The 20,978-nt window shown below is 35.5% G+C and overlaps 1 protein-coding gene across 3 annotated transcripts in view; it reads left to right on the forward strand.

The window, feature by feature from the left end:
• LOC138712113 (potassium voltage-gated channel protein Shaw-like) overlaps window positions 1-20,978 on the forward strand; it is a 932,154-nt gene that overhangs the window by 801,416 nt on the left and 109,760 nt on the right. For all 3 annotated transcript variants that reach the window (XM_069843532.1, XM_069843530.1, XM_069843531.1), the window contains one exon: window positions 4,670-4,849. In XM_069843532.1, the coding sequence (XP_069699633.1) occupies window positions 4,670-4,849 (180 nt within the window). The remainder of the gene's footprint in view (window positions 1-4,669; window positions 4,850-20,978) is intronic.

The following is a 20,978-nucleotide window of genomic DNA, read 5'->3' on the forward strand; positions in this document are numbered from 1 at the left end:
CTCTATAAAATTGAACACTAATTCTTGAGACAATCGGTGACCATTTTGTTGATATTTATGACAAAAGTATAACCTTCAAACAACTGAGTGTTACAAGTTATATTTACTAGAATATGAAACTACCATGTTTCTATTACCTGCATGGATCAAGCACAAATTGCCCACTGACAATAAATTACCTTACACCTTATATTGTCCATATATCAAAATGTCCATGAGATCAAAATGTCCATACACAAAATGTCCATGAGATCACAATGTTCATAACACTAAATGACCCCGAGAACAAAATGTGAAAAGGATATTTATTTCCTTATTGCCTACATTTGCCAAAACTGAACTACTAGTCTTCATCTTGGGGCACAGCTCCAGATTTCAGATCATATCCAATTCCTTGTAGATATGTGAGAATTCCTCCATAGTTCCTCAAAATTTGCAGTATTTGTCTTTGATTTGTGATATATGTTTTATTTAGAGGTTCCTTAATTTCTGTGTTTCCAACTCTTACATGGATGATTTGCTTCCATACTTGGTTTTCTTCATTCTTTAAGCATTGTAGAAGCCTACAAATTGAAGATTGCTGCCGGTAATCATAGAAGCATTACAAATTTTTCTTTCACTACACCTCCAGAAAATTTTTGTTCTACCTCTGTTGTAGTCGTGATGGTGGTACAAGTATCCACGACAATTTAGGAAAGGCTTGTCCTTTTGTGAATTCAAGATATCAGTTGGCCTAGCCATTGCAATTGAAAATTTTACATGGGTTACTATAACTACTATGAACAATGGATATATAGTGGACATTATAGAGTGTAGTTGACATTTTGACTCTGGACATCTGAGTGAAGTGGACATTATATAACTACGGACATTTTGACTCTGGACAATTTAGCATGGATATTTTCAACATAGACATTATTTCATGGCCATTTAGACGCATGGACATTCTAATCCTGAACTTTGTAACTGGTAACCGTAAATTATAACCAAGAGTTAAGATTTATTCTTTAATAACACGACCTTCATACCAGTACCTTAAACATCTGAAATATAAATTTATTTATTTTACATTTATTTTAGATTTATTTAATAATAACATATACATAAAGACGTTACATTAAAGTACCCCGAAAGAGCAAAGCTCGTTTTCGGGGACAGTTCCGTTACATAAATATACATACTTTGTAGACAAAATACTTAAGAAAAAAGATGATAATAATAAAGTTAGTAATAATAATACTAGTAATAACTGAGTGAAAAAATAGACGATGTTGAGATTAATGATGGATTAATATTAACTTATTATTAGTAGTATAATTAGTACAGGTCATGTTGATATAGTAACCAAGATAAGATAGAAAAAATATACTTAAGATAGGAAGAAACTTGTTTTACAATACATGGTACATTATGTAATACACGGAAGTCTGTCATATAAATTTTTTAAATCTGGATCTGAAAATTTAATTGCTTAAAGTAGTAAATTGTGAATGAAATTTTATTATCGAATTATATAGACGTGGACCATAATTTGTACTGTGTAGTAAAGCAGCAGATGTGAAACATTTAGGTTCAACTAAATTAAGAATTTCATTTCGTCTTGTATTATGATCATGTGGCTGAGCTACAAATTTCATTCTATTTATATGACAGAATTTCATTAGAGAGTATTTATAAATTTGGTCAAATCTAAAAACATTCAATTCGGAATGGATCAAATTTGTTGGATAATCCAGTCGCCTTTTCAAACAAATTTTGATTATACGTTTTTGCAACATAATTAGAGGAAGAAGAGCATTTTTGTAATGCCTCCCCATCCAGTTATACCATATTGGATAACAGATTCAACTATAGCCAAATAAACCAAACATAATACATGAGTAGGTAAGTAATGGCGAAAGTTCACAAATTTGTAAATTGTTTTACGGATCCTGTTACATAGAAAGGTGATTTGTCTATCCCATTTCAAGTGCTGATCAACAATAATGCCCAGGTATTTCACATCTACAGATTCTTTCAGGCAAGGCATTTACAGGTTGTAGGGAGTTTACAAAATGAGTTGTGGATTATTAATTTTAAATGAAAAAAGTGATTTCAATTTGTTCAGTCCAGAGACTGTTAAAGAAAATGGCGCAAAAGTAGTTTTAGTTATATTTAGAGATAGCAAATTTGCATCAAGCCAGTTTTTGATCAAATTTATACCTACATTGGCATGTTTATAAGTGTCCTCCCAAGTTAAACCACTGAAAATCACCACCGTATCATCATCGTAAGAATAACAGGAGCCATTATGTACTTTGAAATCAATGTTTAATGAATCATTAATATATATTAAATATACAATAGGACCTAAAATTCTTCCCAGAGGGACACCTATATCAATACAACGAAGTTTTTAATTTCTTGGATGCCTTTCTTATTTTCGAACATTGCAGGACACTATAAATCACACAGTGCTCCATAAGATCAGCTGAGTTGGTCACCACTAGTGTAATCCAAAAGAAATCATTCAGGAGATCGTATTTGTACTCGTATCAAACGCTGTGTGTCAAGAATCTGTGATAAAAAAATATTCCGTCAAGCTGAGATAAACCAGAGAACGTGATAAGGTTAAGCTCAATTAAAATATAATTTCAAACGTATCTTGATTCAGCTGATACCTTACAAGTTCAGTCGCGGGAACAAGGGTGTCCGCCGACCACAGGTTGGTAACTGCAGCTGTATGAAAAATGGATGATTTCAAAATATGCGAATACCTTCTGTAATATAGGCCTACCATGTGTATGGGTGTGGGTGTGATTTTTTTTTTACCCTTAGATATTAAAAAAAATTACTGTGTACAATTTATCTCGCTCCGTCTTGCAATATCAAATCGTAAATAATTTTTTTTTCCAACAGTGTTTCGTTATATTAAAATTTAAAATATATTTTTAAGCTCCTGTATGACTTCTAAAGTAAATTAATCTGTATCATGACAATCCATGAAAGACCAAGGTCGACCAGCCGGCTGCTGGCTACACGTCCATACGCCTCACCAGAGATGAACGATCATCTAACCGATAGGGGGATATCGTGTGGTCAGAACTAAGATTTCCCCAGCGTTATAGGTAGTTTTCGAAACCGAATTTCGCTATCTATCGCAACTGACTAAATTAATCATACCCTGACCGAAATTTCATGAGAAAATTCCTTTCCCACGAGGATTCGAACTAGCGCTCATTTCATAATGTGAGTTTAAGTATGATGCTATAGATCACGATGCAATAGCGCGGTACCTGTATGACTTGTATTAACAAAGAAATACTTGAACTTTTGCAAAAAAAAAACTTTTTCGTCTATATATTAGAAATATTATTATACAGTAAAACCTCCCTAAAACGAAACGCGATCGTTCCAGAATTTTTTTTCCGTTTTCACAGGTTTTCGTTTTACAAAGGGTTTAGTTTTGGCAAAACCAAGAATAGACTTCTGCAATATGATGACCGTGGAAGAACACAATGAAGAAATAATTTGAAATTAAAGTTACTACAGTACATGCAAAGTGAATTTTATTTCCATAATTATTATCTTACGTAATTGCAGCCTCTCTCTCTCTCTCTCCCTCTCTCTGCGTCCTTGTTTCTTGGCCCCCACACTTCTTTTAAAGTGCATTGCCGCGACTTTTTTTTTAAGGGAACGTTGTAGGATTTCCTTCGCGTCCTGCTTCAATTCAGAGTGTAAATTGCGCCCTGATCCATCGGTTGTGTAACTGATGTTGTGTTTCATGGAAAAGTACATTAACTTCACGTTAGACAAATCAATCCTTGGGTGGCAGGTAGCATTGTCTAAAAACAGTATGACCCTACGACCGTGACGTTTCATTGCTCCATTAAAATTTTGAAGCCATTCTTCCATGATAGAACTGGTCATCTAGGCTTTTTTTATTCAATCGCACAGTTTTACTTTATTCGCACTGTTATTTAACACTGTATTGACATATTAACACAACTCAGAATAAATAAACGGAAATGTGAAACTAAATTGACACTACACTACAATTATTCACAGTTTTATCCTACTCGCACTGTCCTTTATCACTCTATTGGCCTGTTAGCAAAAAATTGAGAATAAATGAAAGAAAATGCAAGAGGGTTGGAAGAAGTAACGGCGTAGGTCAGTAACCTGCTCGGGTCCTTGACAATAAGCACAGAATAGTGACATGGTTAGAGTAGCTTCATCCCCAACGCCTGACAAAGAATAGCAAAAGTCTTCCAGATCATTGCGTGTACAGTCACACAAGAAAGTATGTCATGCTTGGGACAGTATTATCGCAAAATTAAAAATGGTTTGAAAGAATTTAGCAACAGTTACGCTTAAAATTATCCGTTTTAGTCAGGTTTTTTTTTTTACCTAAATGGTGCCCAAAAATTATTCCGCTTTCGCGTTAGGCAGTTTCCCGTTTTAAAGTATTATTTTACATAGGAAATCATTATGTTTCCAAATTTATTTTTCGTTTGTGCAGGTTTCCTTTTTATAAAGGATACGTTTTAGCAAGGTTTTACTGTATATCACTACATGCGTCATGTTAATCTTATAATCCGACGACAGTGTAGCGTGTTTCCATTCTGTTGCACAAATTAGAACACAAATATTCCGTATCTTGAAAAGAGCGTGTCTTTTGTTTGTTCAGGCGACACTCGCAATCCTAGACAAGCTGGACATCGACGCAGAGAAGCCGAGTGATGAAGAGATCGCACGACTGTTCGGCTACGAAGACGACTATCTGGCAGGCACGCTGTCTCGGTGGCAGCGTCTCAAGCCCCGGGTCTGGTCTCTCTTCGACGAGCCCTACTCTTCCACAGGAGCCAAGGTCTGTCAATTAAAAGTCAAAATTATAATAAGCAATCAGTAATACGAGCTATATCTTAGGGTAAGTACAAGACGGTAGCTGGTAGAGCCCGATCGCAAACTCGTGGCACCTGCGCGAAAGACTAATTGGCATCCAACTCGCTCTGGAGTATTGCAGGGGGAGCGGGGGGTTGAACAGTACGCTCCATGAGTAGGCCTAAGCAGTCGCCCGCACACACAGAACCCCCACTCCGAAGCTTGAGAAAGAAGCTCGCGTTTGTTGGTACCACGAGTTTGCGATCGGGCTCTAAGCCTGACTCGTTACCCTGCTGGAAGGAATGCCTAAACGTTACGCAATGGACGACTGTTAGGTCGATTTCTTCAGAATCCTCTATAAATTCAACTAGACCTACTCCAAAAATATAGGCCATTTTCTTTGTCTCAAAGTTAACTATACAAAGTCAAATTTCAGAAGATGATGTCTCTGAAGTAAAGTCACCATGAAACTTTACTTTCCTCAAAGTACTGATTGTGAAGTGGAAAATGGCGACTATACGTGATTCGAAGTCTACTTTAATACAGTCTCGTTCATGAATACGATCCCAAGCGCATTGTTAATTAGAAAATTAAGCTGAAAGTCTGTGTAGTTTCGAAACACGCATCGCCGGCTCAGTCTGAATGGCAGTATTCCGTGGGTTAGTCACTGCAGTAGGGTTGCCAGAGTTCCTAATGGCGGAAAATAACGATGCGAGTTAATATTTTTTATTTACTTTGCAACATAGGCCTATATTTCTCAGAGAACAGTCGAGAAAAAGGATAAACTGCGCGAATTTTGTTGCCAATTCAATGTCATTTAGTTATCAATGGAGAGGTGGAGCGTTGAACAACGTGCTTTTGCAATTAGAAGCTTTTACAAGACCAACGAAAGTTATGAGGCTGCTATACGTGAGCTTTTTTTGCATTACTGAGATTTTGTAATGTCTACAATTGTCAGTTAGATATTACAAAAATACACATGCACTTTTTTTTTTCTTCAAAATTTTGTGTTGAAAACGTGCCCAGAAAACTAAACTTTATAGCCTATTTCATATTTCAAAATAATTTCTACTTTTAGTAAACATTTATCTCGTCTTCAAATAAAGATATTAAATTTCCTAAAGTTTTAAAACGAAGCTAAGACTCCCTGTAATAAAATTGCACACTGGTTTTTCTTTGGTTAGTAAACTTTATTACTTACTAGCAAATAGATCTTAAAAAAACCCGGAGGTTCATTGCCGACCTCACATAAACCCGCCATCGGTCCCTATCCTGTGCAAGATTAATCCAGACTCTAACATCATATCCCATCTTCCTCAAATCCATTTTAATATTATTCTCCCCAAAGGTCTTTTTTCCTCAGGTCTTTCAACTAACACTCTATATGCATTTCTACATTCACCCATAAGTGCTACATGTCCTACTACCTCAAACGTCTGGATTTAATGATCTTAATTATATAGGTGAAGAATACAATGTGTAACTTTCTCCATTCTCCTGTAACTTTATCCCTCATAGCCCCAAATACTTTCCTAAGCACTCTATTTTCGAACACAATCTGTGGTCCAATACAGTCTGTTACTCACAAAGAAATACTTTGAACACTGTTCTTCTTTTTTTTATATATTTCAAGTTGACTGTGCGACATAAAATGTCACAGTTCACTTAATAATAATTATAATTATTATGTGTACATTAATGCAGTATTTTATGCACAAACCTGTTGTGAATATGCGTGCAAAGTTTCATTTCTCCAGGTATAGCTATTTGAAAAACATCTTATTTATAGAAAGTTAAAATGCGTAAAACTCTGATTTGCGCAAAATCACTTTAAAGTGTATAGGTAACATTCATTCTGAATAGCAACAACTTATATGGGATAAACTGAATTTCTTACTTAGAACAAAGATATCGCAATGAAATTTTCACTGCAGTATTCCTCAGGAAACCTATTTACCTTTCTAGATACCTAAAGTACAATATTTAAGCAAATTAAACACGCGAAATAGCGGAAAATTTCCATCATTGTGCGAAATATGTTACTAATTACAAAATATATCCCCTCTATAGAAAAAAAAAACTACGAAATGCGAACAAAAATTCCATTCAACATTAAAAAAAATATGTTTGCGACTTTTCTTTGAATTAATTTGTTAGTTGCTTGGTAATATTTTTATACGTCCCCTTTTACATAGACTGCGTCTGTTGTTTGATAATATTTTTATACGTCTGACTCTGTTGTTATAAGATAATATTTTTGTACATCCATTTTTACATAGACTGCCACTGTTGTTTTAGACAATATTTTATACGTTCCCTTTTACATAGACTGCGTCTGTTTTTGTTAGGTAATATTTTTATACGTTCCCTTGTACATAGAATACCTCTGTTCTTCTTAGGCGACATGTGAATTATTGTTTCTTTAGCTATCGGTACCACATCCCTCAGTTTATATTAAATTCCCCCAGGGGAAAAGGTCTGAATTCAACACTCTTGATGTCCATGTCCAGTTCGAATGTTATTTGAACTGATATGAACTACTACCGCTCTCTATTACAGACGTCAGCAGCAAAGTGCATTGAATTACAGTTCTCTTAATTCCATTATTCCGTCCGGAGCTTGGAGAATGAAACTCATACAATCAACCGCCTTCGTAGGATAGCATTCTAATAGAGTTAACTGCTTCGGGAATGATTTGTCTATGAAAACAGAGCGAGGTACTACGGCGAGCGTCCAAGAGGAGATCTTATGTTTATAATACCTTTCTGTGATCAGGCTGTTTAAACAGAGATCTCTTGCATTGAGCTTTGTGTGTACAATGGATGTATTCATAGATTTTTTGATCGTTAAGAGGTTGAAAAAAAATTGTGAATTCAGCTTTAATGTCAGGTTACTTTCCTATAAAATTTTTCTCTGGATTTCGAGGACGTTTTTGTTAATTATATACAGGGTGAAACTATAAGAGTCCTCAAAATTTCGGGGAAAAATTCCTCACATCTAGAGGATAAATATATGTCCAATGATGAACATATGTTCGAAAATACTTTATTTTCTTATTAGAGCTCGTTTCCTACAACTCCATGCACATTTCATGACGTACTAGATAGTTTCTTTTTTGTGTGGATTCAACACAGCTATCGTCAATGTCAGAACACAGAACACGAGAACTGTGGAAAATGTGCGGAAACATATTATGCACATTGCGAAATGTAAGATAACATACTGAAGGAAAATCTGGAAGTGTCTTGTGTTAAAAGTTCAAAATGTCGACGCCAAAATATCCTCTGTTAGCACAGATAACTTACATCCATCAAGCTACGGTCACATCGTGTCCCCTCCTTTTGGCCGCAGAAAGGAAAATGACATATCCAGTTCCTATTAGTTGAGGGATCATGGCAATGGATATGAGTTCAAAAATATACTATATTACAGAGCTGTCAAAAGTTGCTTCTTTTTGACGTGAGATGTAGTTCTATTTTTACCGCCACTGACAATGATATTCACTTAAAATTTCAAAAGTCTTTCGATCGTATACATTGAGTTCGAGATCTTATAATGTACATGTCTACGGCCAAACCTATTTTCCCTGACGATGGAACGTGTATATAGTCCCGAAATATTAGAAATGTTAAGTTTCAGAACATGGTGGAATATTCCGAAGTCCATTTCTGAATATTATACAATTACTAGGAATGTTTTGGATAACTGAGAGCATCAATTATGGAGTTATTTGTTGTTTAATCTGTACGCTTGACAGACCAGATTCGACTTGATTTTATTTATTTATTTAATTACTTATTTATTTATTTATTTATTTATTTATTTATTTATTTATTTATTTATTTATTCGCTTGTTTGTTTGTTTGTTTGTCTGTCTGTCTGTCTGTCTGTCTGTATATTCACTTATTTATTTGTTTACTATATTTATTTATTTAACTTGTATTTTCCTTCATGAACTATGAAATTAAAATTTCTGAGTTTAGAATGTGGGAAATGGCGTCAAATGTAGTACAAATAAACTAGCCTTTATTATTGACAATCTACAGTCTGATCCGTTTGGGTATGGATAATATTAATTTATTATTATAAAGCTATTATTACAGTTTTGTTTTATAAATTTAATTTGTACTCACTAGCTAGCTTGTTAAATAAATAAATAAATAAATAAATAAATAAATAAATAAATAAATAAATAAATATCATGTACAGTTATTTCTAAATAAACAGAACCACAATTCTGAATCTTAAAAAAAAAAAAAAAATCTCGTATTTACTTACGTACCGTACTTCACTTGAAGAATGTACAGATCCAATTCTTGTACTTCGGGCGTGGCAAGCAACTGAAATGAGGAATAAGCAAACATTTTTGCATGTTTTTAATAATTCTGTAACAAAATGTGAAATAAGTTATTCATTATGAAATAAAATTAATTGCACAGTAGGAAACATTTCTTGCTGGTTACATTATGATTAAAATATTGGAGTTTCCATAGGCCTATTTGACAACCAACAGTGCATAATTTGAAAGGACAAATGAAAATCGTAATGATTAAAATGGCTACTAAAAATCATCAGCGGGCACAATGTGTTGTTTGGTATGCTAAATTTGAGAGTGTTAAAGGAGTTCAAAGGAAATTTCGACGTGAGAATGGTGTGAGTAATGTACCTAAATACTATTCCATAATTTTGTGGTATCGAACATTTGTAGAAACAGGTTCTGTCTTAAAAAAAAAAAACATGCAGGACGTCGCAGGCGAAACCCAGTACGAGAAGCAGCTATCTCTTGGCTTGGCCCCCAAACTCCCCAGATCTAACCTTTCCTAACTTCTTTGTGTGGGGTTCTGTTAAAGAAATTGTCTATTCACAGAAACCCAGGAACATTGATGATCCGAGAGTAAAAATTACTCAATCTTTTCAACAAATTACCTCTCTTATGTTACAACGGACATGGGCTGAATTTCATCACCGTTATGAGTTGCGCACTGGAGGTCATGTTGAGCTCTGAGGAATCTCCTATCTTTCAGTGTTGTATGCACAAAGTTTCAACAAATAAAGTTCGGTAGTAAATGTTTCACGGTGTTTTTATTTTATCCATACCCAAACGGATCACCCTGTATGTATTCTAATTTAGTACACATAATACTGCTCACTTTTCCTGCAATATTAAATTAGATGCAACTGATCTCAAAGAATTTATAAGTAAAGTTTCTTGTTTGGAGTTAGATATCATTTGAACTGAAAACACGCATAGGATATGCAATATATTATTTCTAAATTGAGCTATGCCTGTTGTGCATTAAGATCCTTATCTTCTATTGGCAATACAAACACCCGTAAATCAGTGCACAGATACATGGAGTATCTAGTTTGCTCAATGATGTCATTATTATTCCATTAACATCTGGTTTCAAACACTCGTGCGGATCAGAAGTGGGGTACACTACATGTCTGATGGGACTCGAGAGTCTAGGATCACTTGGTCGATTTGGAACAGGTGCCATTGAGCCGAACTGCTTCTCCCCTCTCACCTGGCCTCTATCGGTCGATACTGGCGCCAAACAACCGCATTCGCGGGTCTCCGAAGAGACTGCGGACGAGATCTTTAATTGTGGCCATTCCGTATGAATAATCTCAAAGGTCGCTCCCTCCGTAAGCAAGGCAGTCTGCCTGGAGAGAAAAATAAACACAGAACTCGTTAACTTGGCGGAATGAGATTCATACTGTCTTGAATTGCTTATTAACACCACTTAAATATGCCGGTAATGTAGACCCAGGCTCAGAGCTGTGTGAACAATGGCTGCGTCCTATGGCAATAGGAGGTAGGACTTAGGAATGAGGCTGGAAATTAGATACAAAAATAGTATAAGCACAGTCCAGTATATACAGTCACGAAACTCAATACGTAGTAAATATGCATCCATAGATAGTTTTTTTTTTTATTTTATTTTAGTAGGTTATTTTACGACGCTTTATCAACATCTTAGGTTATTTAGCGTCTGAATGAGATGAATTTGATAATGCCGGTGAAATGAGTCCGGGGTCCAACACCGAAAGTTACCCATCATTTGCTCATATTGAGTTGAGGGAAAACCCCAGAAAAAACCTCAACCAGGTAACTTGCCCCGACCGGGAATCGAACCCGGGCCACCTGGGTTCGCGGCTATACGTGCTAACCGTTACTCCACAGGTGTGGACTCCATAGATAGTTGCTAACCACTAGGAACGCTACTGTCTCCTCATTACAGAGAATGCGAAATAGTACCGGCACAGTCTAATGTTCCTAATATCCTCAACAACTCAAGTTTCATGACTATATATACTAGACTGTGGAATAACTGTGGAAATGAAAAGAATAATCTCCATTACACATGGTTCGGGACCGTATTTTTTGGTGAAATAAAATGGCTGATACCGATGCTCAATTTTCCAATATTTCGGTGGATATTTTGTGAAATACGCAGTGGCGAATTCTTAAGAGGCTTTTGAGACCTAGCATATCCAAAATATTTTGAGTTACTCTACTTACTAAATTTAGTCCTATAAGTTTGTAATAACGATGCATCGCAGCACTTGATTTCACTCCGATCATTCCCTATATTAACGTCACTGTTGGCAGTCATTCCAGTATGTAGATTTCAGTGCGAGGCTTGTAGCAAAAGCCTAAAGGTATAGCTATATGGGGGTATCGATTCGCTACATCTGCATACGAAACGAGGCTAGCCTTCCGTGAAAATAATACGTTGCGCTATATTAGTGTTCTATGTATGAGCTGCGTTGTTGAGTTTAGTTTAATCAAAAGTGCATGCGTGTTGTGTTACATATGAATTTTGTGTAAAATGGCTCATACTGAAAGAACATTTAGGTCATTATTCGCAGAATTAAAAGAGAAACCGTTTTCAAGTTGGGCGTATGAAACAAATTATGCTTACAAAGTTAGGAAATTAATACCACATTTACTTTGATGATGTTTACAGCAAAGATATTGATTAAATAATCCGCGACGGGATTACAAAATACAATACAAAAAGCTTATTTTACATTATACAAATCTAATTAATGATTATAAAATCTCCGTTTGTCGTACTATGAGCTTTTCTTCAGCCAATAAAAATATAGAGGTTATCTGTGCTGGTTACTATTTACTATTAACGGAGAAAAATTCGCTCCATTAATAACAAACAAATAGAAATAGTTTCCTCCCACTTTAATTGTTAATGTAGTAACTGGTAAACTTAAATGTTCTTGTTAGTCAACTGTCCGAAGACAGATCTGAACCTCATAAGTGATCACTCATTAAGCAACTAGACCGCAAGATAATGAGGTAGGGTGGGCAGTTCCTTTTCCCCTCCATTACATATATATCCGACTAGTTACATATTACATTAATCAGACTTCAGATGTATACAAACAATTGTTCTTCCTCTGACACACACCGTCAAGTGCGATGTACTGCCTGATAATAAATATACACATCAGCCAGGACCTCAATCAGAAGCAACTTATATGTAAGAAATCAAATATCCCGAGCCATCTTTAAAAGCAATTGTGTTATGTTTACATTTCTCGTTGTGTGACCCATTTCTCGCATATGCGAGCTATGTCTCTCCAGGCAATAACCTTTACAGCGTTATCAAAGTGCATCACGTTTTGAAATTTCTTTGCAGAACAAAAAGTTACATATATTCGGATCAAATTTCTGCACATTTAAAGGATAAATCTAAAATTCGTTCAATTATTTATTATCATAATAGCTGCTCTCGTAAACTAACTGAACATTTTGGGAATGAAATTAATGCCTTTCCCAAAACATGCTATGAAATGTTTCATGTGAAATATATTTTCTCGAGAAAGACGCAAAAACGAGCACAATAATTGTATTAAACTTTTTTCTTTGAAATATCTCCAGGAATAACTCCTTGAAATTAATGACATTAATTACGGTTCATTCTGTATACAGGGTGGAAGGTAAGGTAGTACATTAATTGTAGGATGTGATTCTTTGAAATATAGGGAACAAAGAAGTCTAATAACATTTTGCTCGTTTTTGCGAGGTTTTTGAAGAAATATTACTTTTAAGCCTACATTTCGATCGCGAATTTTACGAATACTCTTTAAAATACGGTTTAATTTCTTGTATAACAACGAAGAGAACGTTTATTATGTTCACGTTGCAGCAGTATTTTAACTAGAAAATTCACAGATTTCGAATTAATCGATTGAAGAAACACTGGGAACATTGATTGTCTGGTCACGTACACAAGGTCTAAAAATCTGGCATCGCTGTCCGGACAGCAGACAGTTTGCCTAGTACTCGCAACTGATCAACTGTTGTGATGTTTACATTGCATTGGTGTGCAGTTGGACGTACAGCGATACAGTTTAGTTTATTTCAAAACTACGGAATGCCAGAGTTCACAAATCGTGAGTACTTAGACATGATCCAGGCAGCGGAAGAAATTCGGAACAGTGAAGAACTACTGGCCAGAGTTCATCATAATTGGACTAGAAGATGTGAAAGCTGCACGCACGCTGATGGTGCACATTTTGAACAGTACTTGTAAGATGTGAGTGGAATGTGGCTTACAGAGTTTATTATTCTTTATTTCATTATTAACGCCCAGAATTAGTGATTCGTAAAACAACAAACTGTAATGTTAATTACATCTTTATCACAAAGTTACATCAGTTTTATTTTTTCATTAATTGTAACTGAAACTTCAGTCCTAAGTGTTTTCACTAATTTGGACATAATTTCCTGATTTTCACATTATTTCTTATTACTGCTGTACGTATTTCTTGCCTACATTAAAATTATTACGCCATACTTAGTATTGAATTGTCAGTGTATTGCGTTGTAATTTGATAATTCTGCATTCATTGTTGAACTGCGCCCGGACAGGAGCTGACATTAAATTACACAAACTAAACAAATAACAGTTATGTCTCTATCTGAAGTTTACGTAGGCTAGGTCATTTTTGTGCGAAGATTTATCCCCAGATTAGCTCGCGAAGTATTGCACCGAAGTTCAGTATATTTTTTGTTTGCTGCCGTCTTCCCCTCAACTGCTGCAAGACACACGGTGAAAGGTAGTTGAACTTAACGCATCCCCTTCAAGTCGCTGGGTGTGGGGGGTGTGTGGGGGTGTGGGGGTACTACTTATGCGCCGTTGAGACTTCTTGCAATTGTCGTCAGCGCTTTCGAAGCACTTGTAATTATCTCATTATCCGTAAGTCCTATAATTTTTTTATTTGACAAGACTTACTCTAAATAATGAGTTCTATGGCTCCTGTCAATAAAATGTACTATCTTACTTCCACCCTGTATATACAATTTATCCTTAATTTTCCTCTATTTTAGGGTAATTAAGAAGGGCTGCACTCTAATCTATTAATTGTTAACCTTAAATAAGTGTCGACAGATTTTCGTGATTCCTGAACTTTCGAAACTTTCCTTTTATATTCATTGTATGCTATCGCTTATGTTAGGTCACAATATCCTATCATAAATACTGTTGCAACGAAGCAATTCACAGATGTCAGAGTATTATGAAACTTTCCATTCCATTCCAACGTAATAGCCCAGACAACCCTCGCTAAGCACGCAGACTTGGTCCGTCTGGCAGAAACTCGTTCAGGTCGGGTTTACCGCATCGAGTTTCATATTCCTAAACTTTTCACACAATCCCCTCTGCAGCAGGTTTACAACCTTATATGTAAATCACGTTCTAGTGGTTACAATGCTTCGATACCGAAAATTCAGCGTGAAAACGAATAAAGTTCCAAAGTGCAGAAATTTCAAAGGTAGAATTATCAAGAGAAACATTGGCTTAAGTCCTAAGCAACTAAATTAATGCCAATTGACTCACAAATAAGAATGCCTACCTCTCTAAATATCATAAAAATTCTTCATTGTCCTCTTTCAAGCCCAGGAAATGTTTGTTCTTGGCAGCTTTTATACGTATCAATTGTATATTTTAGTCTTACTTGGGCTAACTATAGGCATATATATTATTCCTACTTACTATATAAGGATAGTGCAGTATGGAATACTCCCAGACACAGGAATGGAGTCGTGCTAGGGCATCGCCTCGGTGATTTTTTCTGCAATCAGGAAGAGCCCTGCTCTACATTTTTACTTTCTAAAACAAGGATACAGAACTGGCGAGAGAGGGGTGGAAAGCATGCGGAAAGCGTTGGTTCCCCGTCCACAGTCCACCAGCGTTAAATGACGTAGCTGAGGCCATACGCAATCACATAAGACAGACTGAATACAAATCCCCTCCCCTACCAAGTGAATGACGCGTTGTGAAAGGAAGGGGTGAGTGACGTATTGCGATGAGTGACGTAACGCTACAATTGGTGCCGAGTTCTGCAAGCCTTTTTTGAAATTATAATTGTCTTAATTGTGTCTTACTCAATTTTGTATTTTATAAGTATGGATTAGTAGTATAATATATATACACACACACAGTATAATGCAACGGCATTACTAATAACCAGGCTTAGGATCCGAGACAACTTAAGAATGAAGTGAAGTTAGAGTGCAATGGAGTAAAGATAGAGTGAGGTAGCATGCTGAGTTTTGTGTACCTGTGCATTAGTATACAAACCGGTTCGTGATCAGAGGTATAGTATTCGTCCGTTTCTCCCTACGAAACGAACTCAGGCTATCACAGTGCATTTTCAATTCATAGTGAACGGTTTTTTCGAACTAGTTGCAAGTATGTACAGTAGTGGAAAAAAAAAAACCGGACCGACCCTTGTAGCTGATACAAAAGAATCCTGTGCTGTGTATTGTGTCAAACAGTGGTAATTTCAATATTGATAATGAAGCCAGAGGTATGTATTGCTATTTAATGTAAAAATACGCAGTTATCTTTGCCGAATAGAGGTAGAAATGTAATATTGATGCCAGATGAAAATAAAACTCTAAAAGTTTTTTCGTCTGTAAGTTTTGAGGCACTGAAGGAAACAAAAGACAGTAAGAATCAAACAAATGCAATAAATTTCATTGTTATAATTAATTATACAAGATGGATGTGTTTTCTGACTAGCAAAATTTGAATCTGTGACTCTGAAATCAGCTACAAGGGTCGGTCCGGTTTTGTTTGCCACTACTGTACATGGTGTTCATTGTAACGCTAACGCCTTCAACGTCGCCGAGGGACATGAAAACTTGTGAGGTATGTATCCTATATCATTTTCACCGTCACTAGATTGTAATGTTAACAGCAGAATATAACGAAGCACATTGATATCGTTGTTTACATTCACAGTATGTATATTTATTATGTTCAAGGAACTCTATAGTCAAGTTGTGCGTACATTGGTTGCTAAAGTATCTCGGATACTAAGCCTGCTTAATAAGTATTAATAAATATAATAATAATAATAATAATAATAATAATAATAATATTAATAATAATAATATTTTTCCGACATATTCTTTCCCAAACAACTTTCCTCAGGCGGCTGTAATTGTGCAAATTTTTGTTCGTCAGTTTGTTTTCTTTGGTGTATTGACGTCTCTGTGACTGTAATTCTCATTACAGTAAGTACTAAAAGGAAAAGCTCTTTTTCTGATTATATCATTCAGTGTAAACTGATATTTACGTCGTCTTGAAAAATTAAATATTTAATGTAAGCGTTCACATACCAGGAATACAACTCTAAACAACTTTATCTTTTAAGAATTAAATATATACCAGTACTATAAATGTCTTTGGCGTATTATATAATGAGATAATACTGCCCCTGAATTATGTAATTCAATAAGAAAATGATAACAGATACTACTGTATGTAGGTCAAATTAGAACACCTGCCTAATATCCAGTCCCTGTAAATATGCTGTTTACATGTAGTTTCTTGAAGAGCGTCTGGTCGGGATTTTACCCTAATAATAATGATAATAATAATAATAATAATAATAATAATAATAATAATAATAATAATAATAATAATAATGGCAAAATGCAGTTATGTTTAGTTACATGTGTCCCTAAGAGTTAAACAATTACAACTTAGTGTTAAATAAGACAATTTGTATCAAAGAAATTATAAAAATAATGAAGGACAATAATTGATATAAAAATATAACATAAAAAACATGTTCTAAAATTTGAATTATAATTAATGTTTTATTTAAAGAAAGATCACATTCTGGAGTCGAAAAGCAGTCTTTTTGACAATCGACTTTTGAAAATGGTCAATGTCCGACAGTTCCTTTGTACTTACTTACTTACTTACTTACTTACTTACTTACTTACTTACTGGCTTTTAAGGGACCCGGAGGTTCATTGCCGCCCTCACATAAGCCCGCCATTGGTTCCTATCCTGAGCAAGATTAATCAAGTCTCTATCATCATATCCCACCTCCCTCAAATCCATTTTAATATTATCTTCCCATCTACGTCTCGGTCTCCCCAAAGGTCTTTTTCCCTCCGCCCAACTAACACTCTATATGCATTTGTGGATTCGCCCATACGTGCTACATGCTCTGTCCATCTCAAACGTCTGTTCCTAATTATGTCAGGTGAAGAATTCAATGCGTGCAGTTCTGCGTTGTGTAACTTTCTTCATTCTCCTGTAGCTTCATCCCTCTTAGCCACAAAAATTTTTGCTTAGCATCTTATTCTCAATCACCCTTAACCAACGTTCCTCCCTTAAAATGAGAGTCCAAGTTTCACAACCAGTTTCTTTATACACTATTTACAAAATAAACAGTGTAGGCTATAGTATTATGAAATAAAATACCTTGCATTACAAAAGACAACACTGTATATAACAGTGTAACAATAATGTTTGATCATTGTATGCCTACATTCTTTATCATAGTGTATATAGTAGAAATGGCTTATTCTAGTGTAATTATTAACGCAGTGAATTGTTAAAGTGGTCTATGTTTTGTTCCGTGTTTTACCAACAAGAGTCGCGTGAGCAGACAGAAGCACTTCGCTTGTTAGATGCGTTCGCGTCGTCCGGTGCAGTAAAAACTCCCGTAATACTTAGTATTGTAGCTTCCTGAGGCAAAGTGCGGTCCCTAGTAATTAGTTTTATTTTTTAGCTGTCGATATTAAACTACATTTCTGTGATAAGGGAATCGTGTTCTATTATACTCCTATAACCGAAGTGAAATAATAAATACACTAGAGACTGTTAATCGCGTGTCTCTGATGATAATTTATTGCAAGTGGAAAATACTTGTATTCTGCATTCCTAGAAATGTATCCTCAGACAAGGAATAAGGTTTAATTCCGCTGTGTGTAAGGATTAGCCTATAACATTTCCACTGTGGTCCGCGTAGAGAGCCTTTCACAGACTCACAACTTTGTGGCGAAGTTAATTCATCACGCAGACTTAAGGCTCTGGGAGAGACAGGTTCTGTCATCCGGACTGAACAATTCGTCATGGCCATCTGAACCCAGTGCGTCGAGATTTGGAGGAGGCCATGACGTCGCGTCACTCAGGCAGACGTCTCCCAACTCGTGGGGAGAAAGGGTCTGTCACCTCGGAGTTACTCCGCATGCAGCAAGAAATAGCCCAGGATCCGAAGATCTCGTTGTAACAAAGACACTCAGCGTGGTACCCATCAATTACCTCCCCCGACACACGAGGTGATGCTATTGGACCGTGTTCGGGTATCGATTTCAACAAACCTTGACCCTTACGTCCATGTTTCTCAGATAGAGCGTGTTATGGGAGTCCCAACCATACTCAGTCAATTAGTTAATGACATGTTTGGAAAGCAGAGTTGCAGAGATGTCGTGGTTGTTAAAGATGCAGATCTTGCAAAAGTTGATGCTGGAATAAATTTAATCTAATAAATAATCGTAATATTTTTAAGCTGTGAAAAGACAACAGGACAACTATCAGCTAAGAATTAAAGCAAACTCTGGAATTTTTAGATTGGGTGTCTGCACTTCTCTAAGTACAATAAATGAAACGAAATTCAGGCGACTAAAACGCTTAATCCCGTGTAACTTAAGTGCATTGCAAAATTAGATAACGTAATTATTCACTTAGTTGAATTCGTTAAGTTTATATAAAAAGTAAAAACGAATGTGAACGCATTATTAGCCTACAGCATTTTTGGAAGATCTGCACATACTGCATGTTAGAAAATGAACATATTCAGGGTGTAAGGGGTATAAGTGTCATTATTTTAACTGATGATTGTTCATGTCATAAGGAAGAAAAAATGTCCTCACAATTCTTTTCTAATTGCAGTACTTCACTAATTATTAAAGTTTACAATATTAGGCGTTTGGAAACGTTGCTAGATGGGGAGGAGGGAGTTTACAAGTACACAGTACAGCTCAAGCGGATACAGACATACCGGTACAAAACAGACGCTCTGATCTAATGCAGGGGCGGACCGTTGTTTACACAAAACGAACAGCAGATACAAACTTTCAATCTCATCAATAGTACTTTAAGGCAAATTTCCATTTTATTTAACAATATTCGCAATATTGGTCCATTTTTTATTGTACGTCTAAAAATTCAACAATAATGGTTTACTGCACAAAATCACACGAACTTTTTTTTTTAAATGCAACATTTTAATCTCTCCCGCTTCCGTAAAGAAGTATCATACCATTTTTAAAGAAATTTCTGTATGTGTGATTTTCGAAACGAGGTAAGAGACTCCTAGAGTGCTATGAATAGACATTTCGCTAGCCCGCGCTACGAGCGTGCTAAACTAGGCCCGGCTATCGACTGGTTACTTGTACAATGTATGTATTTATTTACACTGCAAGTGGGCAAGCACCCGGTGGCAGTGGTATACACAATATAAACAATACATCATAAAATGATAAGCCATACACAATAAAATTTACAATACACAATAAATTATACAATACACAATACAATTTTATTCGCAATACAATAATAATACACAATACAATTTAACACAATAATTACAATTAATAACAAAACATAAATAAAATACCTAATTTTACAATACAACCTACATAATTATGTATAAGCCCTACATAAGTTCCAATAGTATTTCATTTTACTCTCATCTCACTCACTGTAGTGGCACTATGACGCATTTCACTGACACTTTAGCACACATTTCACTGACACTCTATAACACATTTCACTCACACTATAGAACACATTTCATTGACGCTATAAATTATCACTGATCGGAACTATTCACTGCACTGTAAAACCGTAACTTCACTGACTCACCTCGCTTCACTGATAAAACAGTTCAAATAAGTCAAATAATTACACCCTTATGCATACTTTAAACAGAACTACATTTAAACTAAACATTTCTAGTCTAAGGCCCTCTTACACGCTATTTTTAAATAATTTACAATTCAAACCAAGGAAGTAACTCGTCAGGCTAAATAAATACATGTCACCTTAAAAAATGTAATATTAAATGTCACCTTAATTTTAATTTGCACTTTATACACAACTTTTTAAGTTATTCTTGAATCTCCTTAAGGAAGGACAGCCCTCAAAGACCGCTGCAGGTAGGTCATTCCAATCATTTATAGTTCTATTTAAAAATGAGAATTTACCTACATCCGTTTTCTGTTTCCTACATTTGATTTTAAAATCATGATCGTTCCTACCATAGTACGTTGGCTTTACTAACCGAGCCGTTATGTCTACCCATGCTTTCTGACCTAGATGTGCTCTATACAATGATGTTATTCTAGTTTTCCTAAGTCTATTTTCCAAAGTCTCCCATTTAAGTTCTTTTATCGTATCGTTTCCATCTTCTCTTTTACCTTTAACAAAACAAGATTAATATCATATCATATCATATCATATCATATCATATCATATCATATCATATCATATCATATCATATCATATCATATCATATCATATCACAAACACTGGTTTATGAATACGAAAAACATTAGTTCGCTGATCATCCACCGGAAGAACGCGCTAAGAATGTCTATGAATATGGACCCTAGTTTCTAATAATCGTTGAGAAACTGCTACAAAAGTTCGCCGATTAGGTAACCTTCATTGCGCAAAATATTGACGGTACATCTTCTTGCCTCACTTGAATTACGACGACTTTCTCCATAAATTAATAACATATGATATTCCTGAACTGTGAATGACATTGTAAGT

Source organism: Periplaneta americana, chromosome 13 (assembly GCF_040183065.1).
Source record: "Periplaneta americana isolate PAMFEO1 chromosome 13, P.americana_PAMFEO1_priV1, whole genome shotgun sequence".
NCBI lineage: Eukaryota > Metazoa > Arthropoda > Insecta > Blattodea > Blattidae > Periplaneta > Periplaneta americana.